This window comes from Vombatus ursinus, unplaced genomic scaffold (genome assembly GCF_900497805.2).
Source record: "Vombatus ursinus unplaced genomic scaffold, bare-nosed wombat genome assembly UNPS02014770.1, whole genome shotgun sequence".
Lineage (NCBI taxonomy): Eukaryota > Metazoa > Chordata > Mammalia > Diprotodontia > Vombatidae > Vombatus > Vombatus ursinus.
In genome coordinates this window covers 12,421,162-12,439,984 of record NW_020954548.1, presented here as the reverse complement: position 1 = coordinate 12,439,984, position 18,823 = coordinate 12,421,162, and the positions used below count along the sequence as shown (strand labels likewise).

General features: G+C 33.9%; 1 protein-coding gene across 1 annotated transcript in view; it reads left to right on the top strand.

The window, feature by feature from the left end:
- The window catches only part of CNTLN (centlein), a 476,456-nt gene that overhangs the window by 145,741 nt on the left and 311,892 nt on the right, over window positions 1-18,823 (top strand). Inside the window, exons 6-8 of the mRNA XM_027863054.1 lie at window positions 10,728-10,862; window positions 11,472-11,651; window positions 16,865-16,882. Coding sequence (XP_027718855.1) covers window positions 10,728-10,862; window positions 11,472-11,651; window positions 16,865-16,882 — 333 coding nt within the window. The remainder of the gene's footprint in view (window positions 1-10,727; window positions 10,863-11,471; window positions 11,652-16,864; window positions 16,883-18,823) is intronic.

The following is an 18,823-nucleotide window of genomic DNA, read 5'->3' as shown; positions in this document are numbered from 1 at the left end:
TGGCTATTAGGGTACAAAGGCACTTCATCATTGTATTACCTAGAAGACATGTAAATTCCACCTTTCCCATGTACTGTTCTCCTCGTAAGGCTAGGTTACTGAAGAGGACTGCCCCTAGTGGATTTTTCTCAGTATGCTTACCCTATTCTTCTCTAACCATCATAATAACATGTAGATGGAGAAGGAGTGAGAGACTTACCATATTTTGCTGGGCCATTTGTAACAGTCAACCAGCACCAGTAATAATCAGACCTGTGTTGAAACCAGTAATTATTGCATTCCATTGCACCATTACTAATTTATTTCCAATGGATGCTGATCGTGGCTGATCATATTAACCTGATCTACAGATGGTTATCCAGTGGAGACATGGCTATATAGAACCGGGGGGGGGGAATATGAAATTGCTGTATTATTAATTATTGATAGATTAATAATTAAGGGATGTAGTTTAGTTTTAATCACGGGAATCAGTGCTTATGAATTAGTTTGATTTAAAAGATAGTTTGGTTATTTAACATTAGAGTCTATAAAATGGTTTGGCTTCTTTATAAAAGTTAACTTCCCCATTTGTCTGGGCTACAGCTCAGCCTTATTGAGTCAAAGTGGTCATAAAATAGTTCTGCCTGGCCATAAGCCTAGCATGGGAGCAATTTGGTATATGCGGTTCCTGACACAGGACTTTCCAGATTTTCCAGAGGATGTTGACTAACTCTTTGTTTTCCCCTTACCATGGACTTGGCAACCTCCCTTTTGCAAGTCAGTTTGATTATGTGAAATGTAAATCTGTCCTTACCTCTGACATAGAGCAATCACAGTCTTAGTTTTGGTTATTTCACTAGACCTTATGTAACCAACTACACAAAAAGCTGTTTTGACTGTCAGGTATATCCCTGGCCACTGAGGGGCTCTGGGATCTTACTTATTGGCACCTGCTGCCCTTGCTAATAAATGATCATGCTGAGAAACTTTATGCCTCAATTTTACTTCATTGCAGATTTTTAAACATGTGTGTGTGTGTGTGTGTGTGTATGTGTGTGTGTGTGTTTGGGAGGGTGAGGAGGAGCCCACTATCTTTCAGAGTATCTCATTCTTCTTTTTTTAAACTCTTGATTGTTAGGAAAGTTTTTCCATGTACCAGACATAAATTTGCCTTTTTTCAACTCATGCCCATTGCTTCTAATTCTGCAAACAGATTTTGCAAATAAAACCATTCTCTCGTCCATGTGGCAACCTTTTCCTTACTTGAAAAAAGCTACTATGTCTCCATTAAGTCGTCTTCTTTTCCTGCCAAATAGTTTCAGTTCATTGAACTGATGTTTATATGGCTCAGACTTGAAACATTTTGCTCTTTTGGTTATCCTCCTCTGCATATTTTCCACTTATCCAAGTATGGCACTTAAAGTACGGCACTTAGAACTAAATGTAACATTACAGATGTTGTCTGATCAGGACAGAGGACCAACCTCTGTACCATGCCACCTTAAAGTTTTTAAATTGATATCGTTTGTTTTTAATAATCTTCATTTCCCAGTATATCTCCGCTACCCAAAATTCTTTTAACATAAAAAAGAGAGAAAAAAAAGCAGTTCAGCAAAGTTAATCAAATCAATCAAATCTGATGGTGTTTCTCAAGTCAGTGTCCTCGTATATTTTCTTTCAACTTAAGTTTTATCATTTTGTAATAAGGACTTGAGAATGGCCCTACATCCTTGGATTTGTAGTTCAGTAGGACAAGTATTGCCTTCTCAGGATTGGGAGCACTTTGGGATTATTGGGATCTTTTAGTGAGAAGGCAGTGTTGAGTCATACCTTGAAGTTCCTAAAGGGACACATACAGTGATACAAAGACAAGAGAGACTGAAAAGAAGGCATGAGTATTTCAAGAAAAGATCAGAAGCAGCAATGGGAAATAGCACTGACCAAGTCAGTTAGTCTCTCTGTTTGTTTTCTAATTTTAGCTGTAGTTGATTTTATTTGTGCAAAATCTTTTTAATTTTATGTAATCAAAATTATCCATTTTGCATTCTGTGATCCTTTTTATCTCATTACATTGTGAACTCTTCCCAGATCCATAGCTCTGCCAAGAAAATTCTTTTTTTTCCTCTAATTTGTTTATGATGTCACCATTAATATCTAAGTCATGTACTAGTTTGGAACTTACCTTTGTATATGGTGTGAAACGTTGGTCTATATCTCGTTTCTTTTAGACTGCTTTCTAGTTTCCCCAAGAGTTTTTGGCAAATAGTGAGTTCTTGCTCCAAGGGCTGGAATCTTTTTGTTTATCAAACACTAAATTGCTGTGCTTATTTGCTTCAGTATATTATGTACCTAAACTGTTTCACTGAGCAACCTGCCTGTTTCTTACTTAATGCCAAATTATTTTGGTGATTACTGTATGTACTGTAGTATAGTTTGAAATCTGATACTTCTAGGCCTTCTTCCTTTCCATTTAATCTCATTCATTCTTGTAGTATTCTTAATATTTTGTTCTTCCAGATGAATTTTAAAAAAAAATTTCTAACTTTATGGTGTATTCCTTTGGTAGTTTGATTAGTATGGTAATGAATATTTATTTTATTTTGCCAAATTATTTAGATGTCTTTGAAATAATATTCATATAGTTCCTGTGACAGTCACTAAACATTTATTACAAGTCTACTTCTTAAGTGCAAGGCACTATACTAAGCTCTGGGGATACAAAGAAAGGTAGAAAGTTCCTGCTCTCAAGGAACTCACTATCTAATGGAGGGGAGACTATGCAACATGTATAAACAAGCTACATATAAGATAAATTAGAAATACAGGAAAGGTGCTAGAATTAAGAAAAATTGGGAGGTCCTAAAGTAGACAGGAAGAGAGGATGGATAATGAAGAGAATGAGAGAAGTCCTTTTTGGAAAGGGTCCAAAAAGGAAATGAAAAAAACAAACAAACTAATAAACAGGAGTAGTTGAAGGGGTGGAGAGGAAGCAGAACTCTCTTTGACTAATTGAGAGGAAAAAATGTGTGGAGGAAGAATTATATGATCAGATAAAAGCAGGAGAGAAAGAGAAACTAATAAACCCCAAAAGGAAAAGGATAACAAATGAGAAGAGATGATGAGAGGAAGAGAGCCATTGGGAACAGGTTCACCTTTAAAAAAAATTGTTAAAGTCACTGTAGGTACATAATACTGAGTTAACAGCAGAAGAGGGGGAAAATCATAGCTTGAGGAGAAATTGGGAAAAGCTTCCTGTAGAAAGTGAGACTTGAAAGAAGACAGGACAGGAGGCAGAAATGAGAAGGGAGAGCATTCCAGGAATGGTGTGAAAGCCAATAAAAATGCTCAGTGTTTGGAGATGGAGTGTATTATTTGAGGAAATCAAGTAGGCCAGTGTCACTGTATCACAAGAGTATGTGGGTAGGATGTAAGGTATAAGAATACTGGAAAGGGATGTGTGTGTGTGTGTGTGTGTGTGTGTGTGTGTAGGGGGACAGATTTTGAAAGGTTTTGAATGCCAAATGAGATTAGGTATCTGGAGGTGATAGAGAGCCATTAGAGTTTATTGAATAGAGGAGTGACATGGTCAGACCTGCACTTTAGGAAGATCACTTTGATAGCTGATTGGAGGATGGACAGTAGTGAGGAGAGACTTGTGGCAGGGAAATTAGCCAGCAGACTATTGCAGTGGTCCAGCTGTGAGGTGATGAGGACCTGTGCCTAAATAGTGCCAGTATCAGAGAAGAGAAAGGCTCATATGCTAGAGAATCATCAGGCCTTGGCCACAGATTGAGGAGTTGAGGATGATACCTAAGTTGTAAACCTGCATGATTAGAAGGATAGTGGTGCTCTTTTTTTTTTTTCTTTTTTTTAAAGAAATAAAGGTTTTGAAGGGATGAGGGTTTTGGAGAAAACATGATGAATTCAATTTTGGACATGTTGACTAGAATTTTTCTGTCTCTTCCTGCTGCATTTTGTTGGTAATATACAGACATATAGGCTTATTTTATATTCTGCAAATTTGCTGAAGTTGATTGTTTCAGTAGTTGTTTAATTGACTGTAGGGTTTTCTAAGTACAACACCATGTCATCTGGAAAAAATTGTTTTGTTTCCCCTTTGCTTATAGTTATTGTCTCAGTTTTTTTTTTCTTGTCTCGTTGCAATGACTAGCATTTCTAGCGCTAGTTTGAATACTGGTGGGGATAATGGACATCTTTGCTTTACCCCTGATCTTGTTGGAAAAGCCTCTACTTTAGCACCATTATAGTAAGTGCTGGCTCTTAGTTATAGATAGAAACTATTTGTGATATTAAGGAAGACTCTATTTATTACTGTATTTTCTAGTGCTTTTTTTAAAATGTGAGTGGGTATTTTATCTTGTCAAAAATTTCTTTTGCATCTATTGATATAATCTTTTGTTTGTTCTTGTTATTCATGTGGTCAATTATGTTTATAGTTTTACTTATATTAAACAAGCCCTACATCCCTGTTACAAATTCAGCCTGGGGATAGTGATATATCTTAGTGATATGTTGTTGTCATCCCCTTGATAATATTTTGCTTCAAATTTTTGCATTTGTATTTGTTAGAGATATTTGTATTTAGAGTTTTAATTCTCCCTGGTATAGGTATCATGATCATATTTATATTATAGAAGGATTTGATAGGACCCTTTCTTTTTAAATTTTTTCAAAGATTTTATGCAGAATGATATTAATTGTTCTTTACTTTTTTTCTCAGCCAAAGATAAGATTTATTAGAACATTCACCATATAGGGCAGACCAAGCATCTGAAGGAGTCTGAACATTAGTAAGCTGTGGCTAGATTATAAGAATCTAAGCATCTTAATGGGGACAAGATGGACCTTATATACAGAAAGACTATGGGAGGGATCTAGGAGTGGCCAAGTGGTCTATGAGGTAATAAAATTCCAGGGACCTGGACCATATGGCCAACTGAGAATGGAGCCTAGCTAGGATTAAGGGTGGGAAATGGCCAGGGGCTATACATAGGGAGGTAAGACAGTGGAGGGGAGATTGGGTGTAGCCACAATGAAAGGCCAGTTGATAACAGCCTCAAGTGAATACTAGAGGGCTGGCCTTGTGGGAAAGTCCAGGGTTTTTCCTTTCTGGGGCTCAGATCCCAACCCCATCATTCCCCCCTCAAACAAATGGGACCCAAATTCTTTTGGAGTAAGGGGTAAAGGTCTCAGCTTCTGAAACTGCTACCTGCTGGCAAGGGGCATAGAGCTGTGCCTGCCTTCAGGGGGTCTCAAAGAGGAAGCTGACTGGAACTGAGCACAGGCTGCATCCAGGAACGATGGGGGACACTCGTTGGTACTAGCTGTTTGCTACCAACTGTAGGTGAATGGCCTGTAGTCTGGAAGACACAAATCTTCCAGTCTTAGCTGGAGAAGAACTTGGAGTTAGGCAGTTTTCCCAAACAGGCCACCAAAATGATGCAGTTTAGGGGTTCAGGGGTGCTGGGACCCCAAAATCACAACACGAGAGTCCTGCCCAAAACAATTTGACCCAGGCCTTCTTTCAGCCAAAGACAAAGTTTATTAGAACATTCAGCATATAGGGCAGACTCTTAAGGAGTCTGAACACTGGTAAGCTGTGGCTAGATTATAAGAATCTAAGCCTTAATTGTTCTTTAAAGGTTTCATAAATATTGCTTGTAAATGCACTTGTTCCTTTTTTCTTTTTGAGTTAATTTTTGGCCTTTTCGATTTCTTTTTCTACAGTTGGGTTTACATTTTAGTCTGTCATTTTTGTCATATAAATGCAGAAAATAGTTCCTAGTAATTTCTTGTTTTCATTGGTTGCCAATTTGCCTTTTTCTTTTTTGATGATGGTAATTTGATTTTCTTTTCTCTTTTAAAAAATACAAATATCTAATGGTTTATTTTTTTGACTTGAAAAAACCTAGGTCTGAGTTTCATTTGTTAATTCACTTCTTTGGGTTTTCAATTTTGTTAATTTCTTTTTTGATTTTTCAGGATTTCTATTTTGGTGTTTAATTTAGGATGAGGGCTGTAATTTGTTTGTTTTCTGTTTTTTTAAATCACCTGCCTAATTTGTTGCTCTGCTTTTTTTCTCTTTTATTGATGAATGTGTTTAGAGATAAAAATTTATTCCTAATTACTTCTTTGGCTACATCTCCAAAATTTCCATTTGTTGTCCCCTTGTTGCCATTAACTTTAATGAAATTATTGATTTTTTAAATGATTTGTTCTTTGACTCACTCATTCCTTAGGATTGTTCTTAAATTTCCAATTACTTTTTAATCTTTGCTTCAGTGGCCTTTTATTGAATATCATTTGTATTATATCATGGTATACAAAGTATATTTAATATTTCTTCTTATCTGCATTTTTTCATGAAGTTATTATACTCTAATCCATGGCCAGTGGTTGTAAAGCAAGGTATCATCAACAACTGAGATATATGTATGTTCCTTTCTGTTTCCATTTAAATAATCTCCAAAGGTCTGTCCTATTTACTTTTCTAAAATTCAGTTCAGGTTCTTCATTTCTTTTTTGTTTGTTTTTTAGTTAGCTTTATATAGGTCTGTGAGTGGTAAATTGAGATCCCCCACTAGAATAGTTTTACTATGTATTTCTCCCTGTAACTAATTTAAATTTTCCTTTAAAAATTTACATGCAATGCCTTTTGGTGCCTATGTGTTTTGTATTGATACAAATTAATTTTTTATGGTACTTTTCAGCAAGATGTTCTTTTCCTGTTTATCTCTTTTAACTGGCTGTATTTTTGCTTTTGCTTTGTTTTGAGATTATGATGATCTGGTTGACTTATGTGATAGATAGTCCTGCTCTCCTTCAGACTACACCTGAAACATTATGTTAGGTTCTTTTCATGACATTTGAGGAAGGATGTTGATAAGTTGGATAGTTTCCTTTTGGGTAATCTGAATGGTAAAGGCCTCATTTTCTTCCTTTGTGAAGATCAGTTAGAATAACTGTATATGTTGTTTAGCCTGGAGAAAAACCACTGGAGACATAATAGTTTTATTTTTCAGATATTTAAAGGGCTTTTATGTTTAACAGAGATTATATATATATTTTTTAAATTTTGCCCTCAGAGGATAGTACTAAGAAGAGTAGGTAGAATTCGCAATGAAACAAACTTACTCTTAATGTAAAGGAACATATCCTAACAATTGGAACTCTTGAAAAGTGTAATGGACTTCTTTGAAAGGTAGTGGTTCCTCCTCCTTGGTAGTCTTCATAGAAAGGCCAAACAATCACTTGTTAGGCACATTGTTGAGCTAAGACTTTAGCTGAGGACTGAGGTCCTTTTCCAACTCTGAAATCTTTTGAAATAGCATAAAATACATCACTAAATATTTCTTGGATAAGAAAAATCAATGTGCTTTTCATGTAGCAAGAACGAGGTTTAACTGATGGACATCCCAAGTATAGAATTGTCATCTCCCAGGTATTAAATGTTCTACAGAATGGTATTCAGTATGTGAGGCACATGATCTGTAGTGAATTTATAGATTAAAATCACAGAGCAGGAGGCAACATAAATTGTTCGCAAGCTACATCATTAGAGGGAGTACCTGCATGTGGAGCATATGGAGCTATTCAAGAATGTTATTCACCAAATTATATAATGCAAATGCATTCTTTTGAACAAACAATAAGTAAAACAAACAAACCCCCTAAACAAGGGAAAGGTATGGCACCACTTTTGTGTTTGTGTTTAATTAACTTTAATATTAAATTAAACAGAAAATTGCCAGTTACATTAGCTGAATTTTTTTTTTAGCACTATCATGGAGGCTGTCTTTTGCCAAGTCCAAGAAAAAGAATTCCCTACCCATAATAAGGTTCTTTAGATGCTCCTGTTTTCTTATGATAGTGTGCTTCTGAAGTTATTAGTTCTAGATCTAAAAGATATTTTCGAGACAATCTTGTCCAAATCCCCCATTGATAGAGGAAGAAACTGAAATCTAAAGAGGTAAATGAATAGCTTAGGGTGGCACAAGTGGTAAGTAGCAGAGCTGGGATTTGAATCCTGGTCCTTTCTCATTAGGATATGAGCTCAGTTCCTTCAATCTTTTTTTTCAATCACTATCAAATCCTGAAATAACAGAACCTCTTTATTGAGATCCACAGTTACTCACAAGATACTGGCCTATAAGTTGATCATACTCACAATTCGTACAGTACTCATTTGTGTATATTTTGTAGCTCCCAAATGTTGTAATCTCTGAAGAGAATGTTTTCCCTTTGTTGTTTGTATCCACAGAATGTAATGATGTCTTTCATGTATTAAATATTATTGAATTCTTGATATTGTTTTATAGTTCTCTTTCTTTGAATTATTTCTCCCTGGCTTATGAGCTTGTTATTTGTCTAAATAAAAAGCTTTTGTTCTTTTTTTTTATTTATTTTTAGGCAGTTGGGGTTAAGTGACTTGCCAAGGCTCACATAGCTAGTAAGTGTCAAGTGTTTGGTCTGAGGCCGGATTTGAACTCAGGTCCTCCTGACTCCAGGAGTGGTGCTCTATCCACTGCGCCAGCTAGCTGCCCCAATAAAAAGCTTTTGATTGGTAGCTAGTTTCTTTTATTTTTTATGGATAGTTTATGTAGGAAAGGGATTATTTGTTCTTTACATATTTGATAAAATTCATTAATAAATCTGAGTGGAGTCAGATTTTTTAGGGGAGGGAGAGCTCATTTATGGCTTGTTCAGTCCTAAAAAGTGCTAAAACGTATTTATACTTACAAAATTTTTTAAAATTTTTTTAGGATGTAATTGAGTACAATTATCCTTGTATTTTTATTGGTATGAATTTTATTGGTATGAATACTCCATATTATGTTTTTATTTTGGTCATTTGTTTTTCCTCTTTTGCTAAATTAGAATAAAAAATATTTGTGTTTTCTGTTAGTCATTTAAAATGATCTCTTTTTAAGTTCACTAGTCTTTTTAATTTTTTTTGGTGTCTTGTTTTTCTGTTATTTTTTGTCTAACTTTTGGTTTTAAAAATGTCTTTTTTTGCATTGATATTATTACTTTATATATATTCTTATTTTAAAAAAATTATGCTCAAACCATTCTTTTTTCTTTTTTGTTAACCTAATATTCAGCTGTATAAATTTCCCTCCCTGAACTGATTGAGTTCCATCCCATAAATTTTGGTCTAGTTTCTCACAGTTATTATTATTATTTTTTACATGTAATTATATTGTTTTTATGATTTGTTTTTTGATTAATTCATTACTTATTCTCTATTTATACCTGTACTTTAAAAAAATTTCCCTTATTTAATTTTCATTGCTAGTGTTTGTGAACAATATTTTTCATAATCATGCCTTCGAATAAGACCATAGGTTTTTTAATGCCCTAGAAGGTAAGAGCTTTTGCTAATTGTGCTATGTAATGCTCAAAAGTATTGATGCTGTCTAAGATTCCCTGTTAATCATCACTATAGTTTATTAAATGTTTTCTAATTTTCATACTTTGCTTTTTTTTGGTTTGATTTGTCATGTTCTGAACAAAGTACTTTAAAGTTATCTATAATTATTGTCTTTGTATGCAAATTCTTTAGCTTTTTAGTTAGTTTTTCATTCAAAAAAGAGTTAAAGCAGAGTCAGATACTCTTTATTTTGGTGCATAATATTTAATATTAATATTGTTTCATGGTAAGTAATAACTTTATATTATACTCTTCATTTTTTGTCTCTTTTGATAGATTCTCTTTTTATTATTTTCTTATTTGAAGTCATGATTACAACTACTACTTTTGTGGGCTCAGCTGATTGAGAGTCACTTGTGTCCCAGCTTCTCACTTTAATGGTGTACTTGTTTTCTGTGTGCTTCTTCTTGGCTGAAAATGGATGAATTTTGTTTTCTAATCCATTGTACATACCTGAAATTTTATGGTTGAATTTAGCCTATTATATTCAAGCTTATAATTAAGATGTTTTTTTCACTCCATCGAAGCCTGTTATATGACCTTGAATTATATACACCTTTAATTTTATTTAGCATTATTGAGAGGGAAAGGAGGGGGCAATATAAGCATTTATAAAGCACTTTACAAGTATTGTCTCATTGACCCTCACAGCAACCTTGGGAAGGAGATGCTATTATTATCCTCATTTTATAGTTGAGGAAACTGAGGCAGACAGAAGTGACTTGGCCAGGATCATACAATAGCTAGTAAGTGTCTTGAGGCTGGATTTGACTTAGGTCTTTTTTGACTCTAGATGCAGACCTTTGTCCATTGAGTCCCCTAGGTCCCCCCACTGTTAAATTACCTTAAAAATATCAGTAGCAGATGTCTGTAATTGACTTGTTTAGCTTATAACAACCTATTCTTTTCCACACACACAAATAGAAAGTGTAGTTTCTAAAAGCTATTTTATATTGGGTAACTGAATTTAATGAATATTATTATAACAAAGGAAGTCAAATTTCAGATGTTAGTTGAGGCACAGTGTGGTAGGATAGTTCACTAAACTTAGCATCTATGTGGTACATTGTGTAGTACTAGTTTTGACACTAGTATAAGTTTAAAAATGGATCCTTGTACAGATTTATTGCTAGGACAATTATTTGTTCAAAAGCACTATATGAATATGAGATTTTCGTAATCTGCAGAAATGAGTTTTTAAACTTTCTTATCTTAGCTATGAATAATGGAAAGATGAGGAAATTCGAGTAATAACATTGCTTTTACAAGTATTCTTCACTTTTTTCAACAGAGAGAATCAGGATCACAACGGGAAATAAATACCCTTATAGAAAAGAAAATTGCTGTGGATGAAGAAAATGTTTTCTTAAAGAAAGAATTGAGTGACTTACAGAAGAAATTTAAAGATCAAAGTCAAGAGCTTAAGGTATATTGACTTGTACATAGTTTTATAGAACTGTAGCTTTGAAGTCCTTCTTTAAGCATTGTCAGCCTTTGTGGCACAGAAAGTGACAAGCTTAGAGGAAAAATTGCCTTAGGCCTTCCTGTATCATAGAGTTTTCTTACACTCAAAACTCTGGGAAAGCTGCTTTAAAGCTAAGAATCTAAGCTTTATAACTTTCAAATAAATAGTTAATGATGGAAATGGAGCAAAGAAAGTAGGAGTGTGAAGATGTGGCTTCTTGTAATTAGATTCTGATGGGACTAGCATTATTAATTGATAAAGCCCAGGTCTGGGAGGATATGTCTGTGTGGGTCTCAAAAATAGCTGGGGACAGCATCAAAGGCAGATTGATCAATTAATGTGCTCTTTGTAAATGTGTGCTCATCAAAGCTGTCATCCAGTTAAAAAATATGACCCTTCCACCTGCATGAAAAGAGGCCAATAAAAGTACACAGGTGACCTTGGCCATCAAATATAGAAAGCTGCCGTGGGGGTAAAACTGTATAGCTTATATTTGCTGATTAATTCTTGATTTTGTTGTTGTTATTGTTGTTTTGTTTTGTTTATTGGTCCTCATGGTACTGTCTGCAGAACACTAAGGAGAGGGTACAGAAGAAGGAAGAGAAAAACATACTAATTATCGAAGAGCTGGAGGAGGAAAATAAGGAATTAAGTATACACTGCAATGAACTGCTAAATGATTTGGAGAACCTGAGGAAGCAGGAAACACAGTGGAGAAAAGAAAAACATGACATTGATTGCAGAATGAAGGTATGAGGTAGAAATGGACATTGGGTTCTTGTTTGAGATCTAACTTCTTATAAGCAGTTTCATTACATGTTATTTTCTTTCAATAAGAAGTTATATATTCAAATCTACCAGCGGGGACTGACATTCATTTATATTCCTTCACTTAAGACCCACAGCTTTTTAAAAATTGATGTTGCAAAGCAGGAAACTGACTTCAAATAAGACATCCTAAAATGTAATCATTAAAAAATAAAAGCTGTTGCATTTTCAAATAAAATATGGTTTGAAAAACATATTTAGAACCCTGTGTTTTGACTTTATTCATTTATGGTTTAAATTCATAAATAATAGTATATTGCATTGGACTAGATAGTTTTAAGAATATATATTTCTTAAGTCCATTAAAATTTCCCATAATACCAAAGAGAACAAAAAACCAAGTGCAAGCGGTAACAACAAAATTTTTTAATCCTGCTCCTTATAGTTCCTTTTTATCTTAAAAGGTCTCTATTCTTAGTGATATATCTTATAAAAAATTAAAAGTTAGTTACATCAAGTGTTTATCATATTGTCATTTTCTTTTTCATATTATTAAAATTATATTTATTTTCACATTTATTCAAGTAAGCTTTATTTTTAATTTTTTAATTTTCAAATTCATCTAAAATTTGTGCTTTAACATAAATTTAGTCAAAGGAGTCTTAATAAGATTGGTGTAAATATGGGTAACTATTCCGTGTATGTTCAGGTGAAAATGCATATATTTACTCAAACTTACTTAAGTGTATTTTAAAAAAAAATCTTACAATGTTGTTTATAGAGAAAGGATATACATACATAGATATATACTTATATGCTTATACATTTATATGTATATCAAAATATATACAGACACACATACACACAATATGCATAGCATGTAGATATATTTATGTTATAGTAAGGCTAAGTTCTTGAGAGTACCTGACTTATTCTTTTAGAACAAGTTGAATACCTAAGATGGCTTAAGTACTCAGTGCCCCCTCTTTATTTTCAAGCCATGACTAAGGTATGGAGAGAATATAATGAGTTGGAAAATTGTCAGTTTTTTATGCTTATACTTTTTTCTTTATAGCATTCATTGATTGAACAGACTTATCAATTACTTTTTTTGAGCAGAGCACTGTCAAAAGTAACTATAATATAATTCTTTTGTACTTAATCTGTGTTTTCAATGGCATAAAATTTCCAAATATGTATTTTTATTGTTACAGATCTACATCTTCTATGCAATTTGTCTCCTTTTTAAATTGCCTGGGGCGTTGTGAGGTTAAATGATTTACTCAGGGTCACACAGCCAGTATATTTTAGAGGAAAGACTTGAACCCATTTCTTGACTCCAAGGCCAGCTCTCTATGCAACATATCATGCTGTTTCTCATTATATGATGCTTAATACATCAGCAACTGCCATTTGAGGTCTGAGCGAAATGGTTGTTACCAAGGAGAGAATGCTTCATAAAGGAAGTGCACTTAAGTTTTAAAGAATGGATAGGAATTTAATAGGTGACTGAAGAGAAGGATGGCCTTTGATTCATAAGAAATAGGATGAACAAAGGTATGAAGGCAATTGATCACAATGTCAGTTTTTTTGTTTTTATCCATGGTGTGGAAATAAGAGTGGGGTTTAGAGGGCAGAGAGTAATTTAGTTTGGCTGAAGTATAGAGTGGAATAATATTAAAGAAGACTTGAAAAGTAGGCTGGTGTCTGATTATATAGGATCTTGAATGCGAAGTAATCAAATTTCAACTTTACTTAGTAGACATTAGAACTATTGAATTTTTTTGATTAGAATACTGATACATTATTTTGGGTAGAGTGTGGAGGATGAGTTTTATAAAATAGAGGTTTTAGACAGGCAATCTCAAAAGAGGTTCTTGCAATATTCTATGTGGGTAATAATGAGGACCTATATTAGGGTTGAAACAATGGGAATAGAGAAGAGAAGCATATGGAAGATGATGCTGTTGCTGCTGATAGTAATAATAATCACGGCCCCATCAAAGTCTGTTCCATGTTTTGGTTGTGAGGAGGGGAAGGATTAGGTAACAGCAAAGTAAAGGAATGCCAGACAAGGAGATTTTGTGAGCTTTGATACCACTATAGTAGCTGTAGAGTCCTTGCAGTAAATCCTTAGTCACTAGGGAATTGAGCTCTTGTGACACAAGTGATTAAGTAAGCAACTTAGCCAGTATGATGAAATTACTCCTTAGAATCTAAGAAATGGTGCAGCATGGGACTGCTTGACATGGAAGACAGTAGCGCCACAAGAAGACAAAAACCACCAGAAAAAGCAAATTCTAATACTTTGCATGCTGGAAACATTTCAAGGCAGATGGTGATGACCAGGAAAGTGGATATATGAAGAGAACTGAATACTTGAAAACATTTATAAAGTATAAAGTTGTATAGTATATACAGTACAATATACTGTACAGTATAAAAACAAAAATGGAAACAGATGCCACCAATTATAGGCAAAGTTTTCATATGGCTTTGCTTTTTTATCAGTGCTACACTAAACATTAAATCATACAGCAACATTTCTAGCCACAAAGGGGTAATTCTTTTTAAAAACATATAACCTTAAAGCCCAGATTAGGAGAAGTAAGAGATAAGATAGCTACTAAAATTTGAAGAGGGAAAAGTTGGAGATCCCAAAGTCATTGAAAATCTCCATTTAATGCAAACTCTAGAAATTATAAATAAATACATGGATGACAAAATTAATACTAAGATTTTAAATGATTTTGAAAATTAGGTAGGCATATTTAGACTGGAATTCTCTAAAGATCTTTTTTCAGTTTGATGACATGAATCCATCTAGCAAATCAATTCATGAAAGCTAGCATCTGCTATAATTATCATGAACAAATGCATTCTTCTGTAATATTTGACCAAAAATGAAAAAAAGGACTTACACAATCAACTATGCAGTATCCATTGCCTTTTTAAGAACCATGAGAGGAATGATGAAGCTAAAAAGTAATATCCCTAAGCACAGGTGTAAAATATGACCACAGCAGAGCTATTAAACCTCTGCAGAATGGTGTTCGAAGATTGTATCAACATTTTCTTGGTACATGCAATAGAAAACTTAAATTTCGTATTGCCCTATTTGATGCAACAAAATGAAATGTGGAAAGAAATCAGAAAAACAAAAACATATCAATAATTTTGGATTAGTTTAATCAACAATTGAAAAGAAAATATAAAAGTTAATTATAGCTAGCATTTATAGAATTTGAACTTAGGTCTTCCTGACACTTTAAGTCCTATGCTGTATTCACTATCTGCCCCAGGTTAAGGTTTATACAAAGCAAAACAAAGAAGAATATGAACAATTCAACATTAATCAAAAACTTTATTACGGAGGTTTGAAAAGAGAAAGAAGCAAAAAGAAAGAAAGGAAGAAAAACAGAAGATGTAGAAAATTTCTGGATATCCATAGTCTCAAGAAGTTTAGCACAATGAAATTGCAAATTGGATCAAATGAGAAAAAAATAATTTATGCATCATTAATATAATGAATGACAGAAGTTTTACCTAGGGAGGTACTAAAACTGGCTTTTCTGCAAAACTGGAAAGTGATAGGACTGGATAAATTCCACAGTTATTGGTTATAATCACTGTTATTAATTATTATTGCTGTTATAAATTAATTAATAGTAAGGCCTTTCCTCCTAGATACAAGCCTAACACAACCTTTTTTTTTCCCACACAGGAGGCATTACATATTTGTTATCAAAAGTTGAAAACATCCGTGACCTCTTTTAATACAGGCCAATTATATGTTTATGTATTTAGTACAAATTATTCAAAACTTGTATAACTAAAAGTGTGTAAAAGAAAATGATATATTAGCTGAGGAGCAAAAAGAGTGTCTTTCCCAAAAGAAAATGGGAAACATATCTTGCCAGTTAGAGGGACAAAGTCTATCTGATGCTTCTTGTCAGCAATATCCGCAGTTCCAAGTTACAGAATAATCTACAATAGATCTGTTGTATACTACAACAGAAAATTGTAAGAAAAACCTTCATTTGTAAACTGAGATTAGATGAAATCTTAATAAAAACTAGGAAGGATATCTGAAGATCCTATAGTCATTGACAAGGTTCATTTACTACAGAATAGTAATGAAACGAATAGAAATAATGATGTTGTATGATTTTGAAAAGGAGATAAGTGTACTTAATAATTTTAAGAAGCTCCTTTTCAGTTTGATGGAACAAATCTAACTAATCAATCAACTATACTAAAAAAGACTAACTCAGCGAAAGTGACAATCTGTTTTAGTCATCGTAAATGAATACATTTTCCTACAATAATTGATAGGAGGTCTAAAAATATTTCAGGACCTACAAAGAACTGTGGATATAAAGACCTTATATAGTCTTGCTAAGAAGTACAGTATGAAAGTTGCAACCATCTAGGTATATTCTTAGTAATAGGTATCAAATCCTACCATAACAGGAATTCTCTCTCTAAAGTGGGGATAATCTAGTTATGAAATGTGGGTCTACATTAAGATTTGGCTAGGAAGTCTAAAATCTTTTTGTTGTTGTTCAGTCATGTCTTCATGATCCCATTTGGGATTTTCTTGGCAAAGATACTGGAGTGATTTGCCATTTCCTTCTCCAGTTCCTTTTACAGATGAGGAACCTGAGGCACAAACAGGGTTAAGTGATTTGCCCAGAGTCACACAGCTAGTAATAGCTATATATTTGAACTCAGTTCTTCCTAACTCCAAGGCTGGTGCTGTATCCATTTTGCCACCTAGCTGCTCATCTAAAATCTGGGAAGTTGTAATTAAAAGACCAAACCAGAGATTTTGGTTCATTGTAGAATAGAGCTATGCGTTTAATATTTGTAGAATTCATTTTGTTCATTTTACAGCCACCTAACATGAACTCAGATCCCTGATCTTTTTCCCAATAAATGTTCTTGTTTTGCTTCAATCTGAAGATGATCCATATTGAAAATAAAGACTCGGCTACATCCTTACTAGACACATAGGTGGATTTGACAGTAGTCTAGTTTTTTCTAATTTTAGTTGCATTGGTTTTGTTTGTGCAGATCATTGTAAATATTATATAATCAAATTTGTCTGTTTTATCTTCTGTGATCCTTTCTATCATTTGGTCTTGAACTCTTCCTCCAGTTATTCTTTTTTTGTTTTGTTTTGTTTTTTCTAGGCAATGGAGTTAAGTGACTTACCCAAGGTCACACACGTAATAAGTGTGAAGTGTTGGGTCTGAGACCAGATTTGAACTCAAGTCCTCTTCACTCCAGGGCCGTTGCTCTATCCACTGTGCCACCTAACTGCCCCCAGTTAGACATTTTAAAGATAGTTTCTTCTTTGTTCCTTTACTTTGTTTCTGATGTTATTCTGTCTTTCTAAGTCATATATCTTTCTTTGAACTTATCTTATCTTATAGTATTAAGTGTTAGTCTATATTAAGTTTCTGCTAGACTGCTTTCTAGTTATCTCAGCAGTTTTTAATGAGATACTAAATATAATAAAGACTCTAGAACCTATGAACATAGAAAACAAATGCCAGTAAAAAGAATCCACAGATCATCTCTAGGGAAAAACAAAACAAAACAAAACTAATGGTGTCTTCAGGACAATCAGTAATCAAATGTACTAACTCCAAAAACAACCAATTCTGCAAATGACCTGGAGAAAGACCTTGAAATATAAGAGAAAAGAAAATTCAAATAATGTAAGACTATTCTATAGCCACCAGAAACTATAGGGGGAAATGGAATAATGCATTGCAAAGAGCAAAGGAAGTGAAATCCAAGGTGACAAGGCCTGCAGTTTGGAGAATTCCTATGAAGAAAAGCATACATTATGAGCAAATTATTTACTTTGTAAATATCCCAGCCAACAGAAATAAAAGTAAAAAAAAAATACAGTAAACAGAGAAGGGATAGGTAGTAAAGTAAATTACCCCCCTACCCCCAGAAAAAGAAAAGAGAGGGGAAATGGGAGGAGGACACCAATGTGCTTTACAATGACAACAGTAATGGAGAGACCATTAAAGATTTCTTTCTAGAAGTATGCCGGGAGACACGAGTGAAAGGTGTCCCACTGAAGAATATTCCCTTGGAAGGGAGAGAGATATTTTCTAACAGGAGACCACCTTACAGTGGATGTATTTTGCTGGGATTTGATGATTAGAGACAACAACACCTCTTAGTGTTGTGTCTCCATGAACAACACACTGCCCAGGTTAAGGGAAGTCAGCCCTCCCAGAGGCAATAGACACTCAGAAGTGTGGGAGGACATGGAGGCAGAGAGGATATTTAATGGCAAATGTGCAAAAAAATGATTGCAAGGAGGTTTAATGCTGAATTGCATGATTAGGGACATAGGAAAATTCCAATCATGGGGAAATATCCTCTCTATCACTTGTGTAAGTTGGTATTTCTAAAAGTGAGGCAATGCATAAAAGGGGTAGGGGTAGGGGACAAGATAAAAAAGACAACAAAATATAAACTATTTGTAAGAGAAAACTAGAAAATAGGTACTTTAGAAGAATTAATGTGTTTAGGAATACATACACTAATGAAGTAATAAGTTTAAAAGCCATTAATCAAAGAATAATAGCCTAGAAAAGACAGAAAGGGAAGAGAAATATCAAAAAGAACAAGGGAAATGAATACTTTCTAGAAAAAGTCATTGAACATGAAAAAAAATCTTAATATAACAAGTTGAAAGAGAATAGGGAAATAGAGTTCATATGACTTTTTAATTGAGAGAAAAATTAGACTGCAAGTATTAGATAACTTGATAAAAGAAAAAGAGTAACTGGAACAGATAATAAAACATCCCCAAACTAGGGAAAGTGGCAAAAACAGCAACAAACAAACAAGGAGTTGGAATGGGGCTTGAGGATGAAGGGAAGTGAGCTGGTGGGAATAGGAACGCCCTAAAGTAAATTAAGCTAAAATAAATTTTCAGGTTTTCTTCAGTGTATTAATTAGTTTTGATTTTTTTCTCTTTTCTTTAAAAATGTTGTGATTTAGTAGTCAATGACTGTAGTAATCTATGTTTGATAAATCCAAAGACCTCAGCTTCTTGGATAAGAACTCACTATTTGACAAAAACTGCTGGGAAAACTGGAAAAGAGTATAGCAGAAACTAG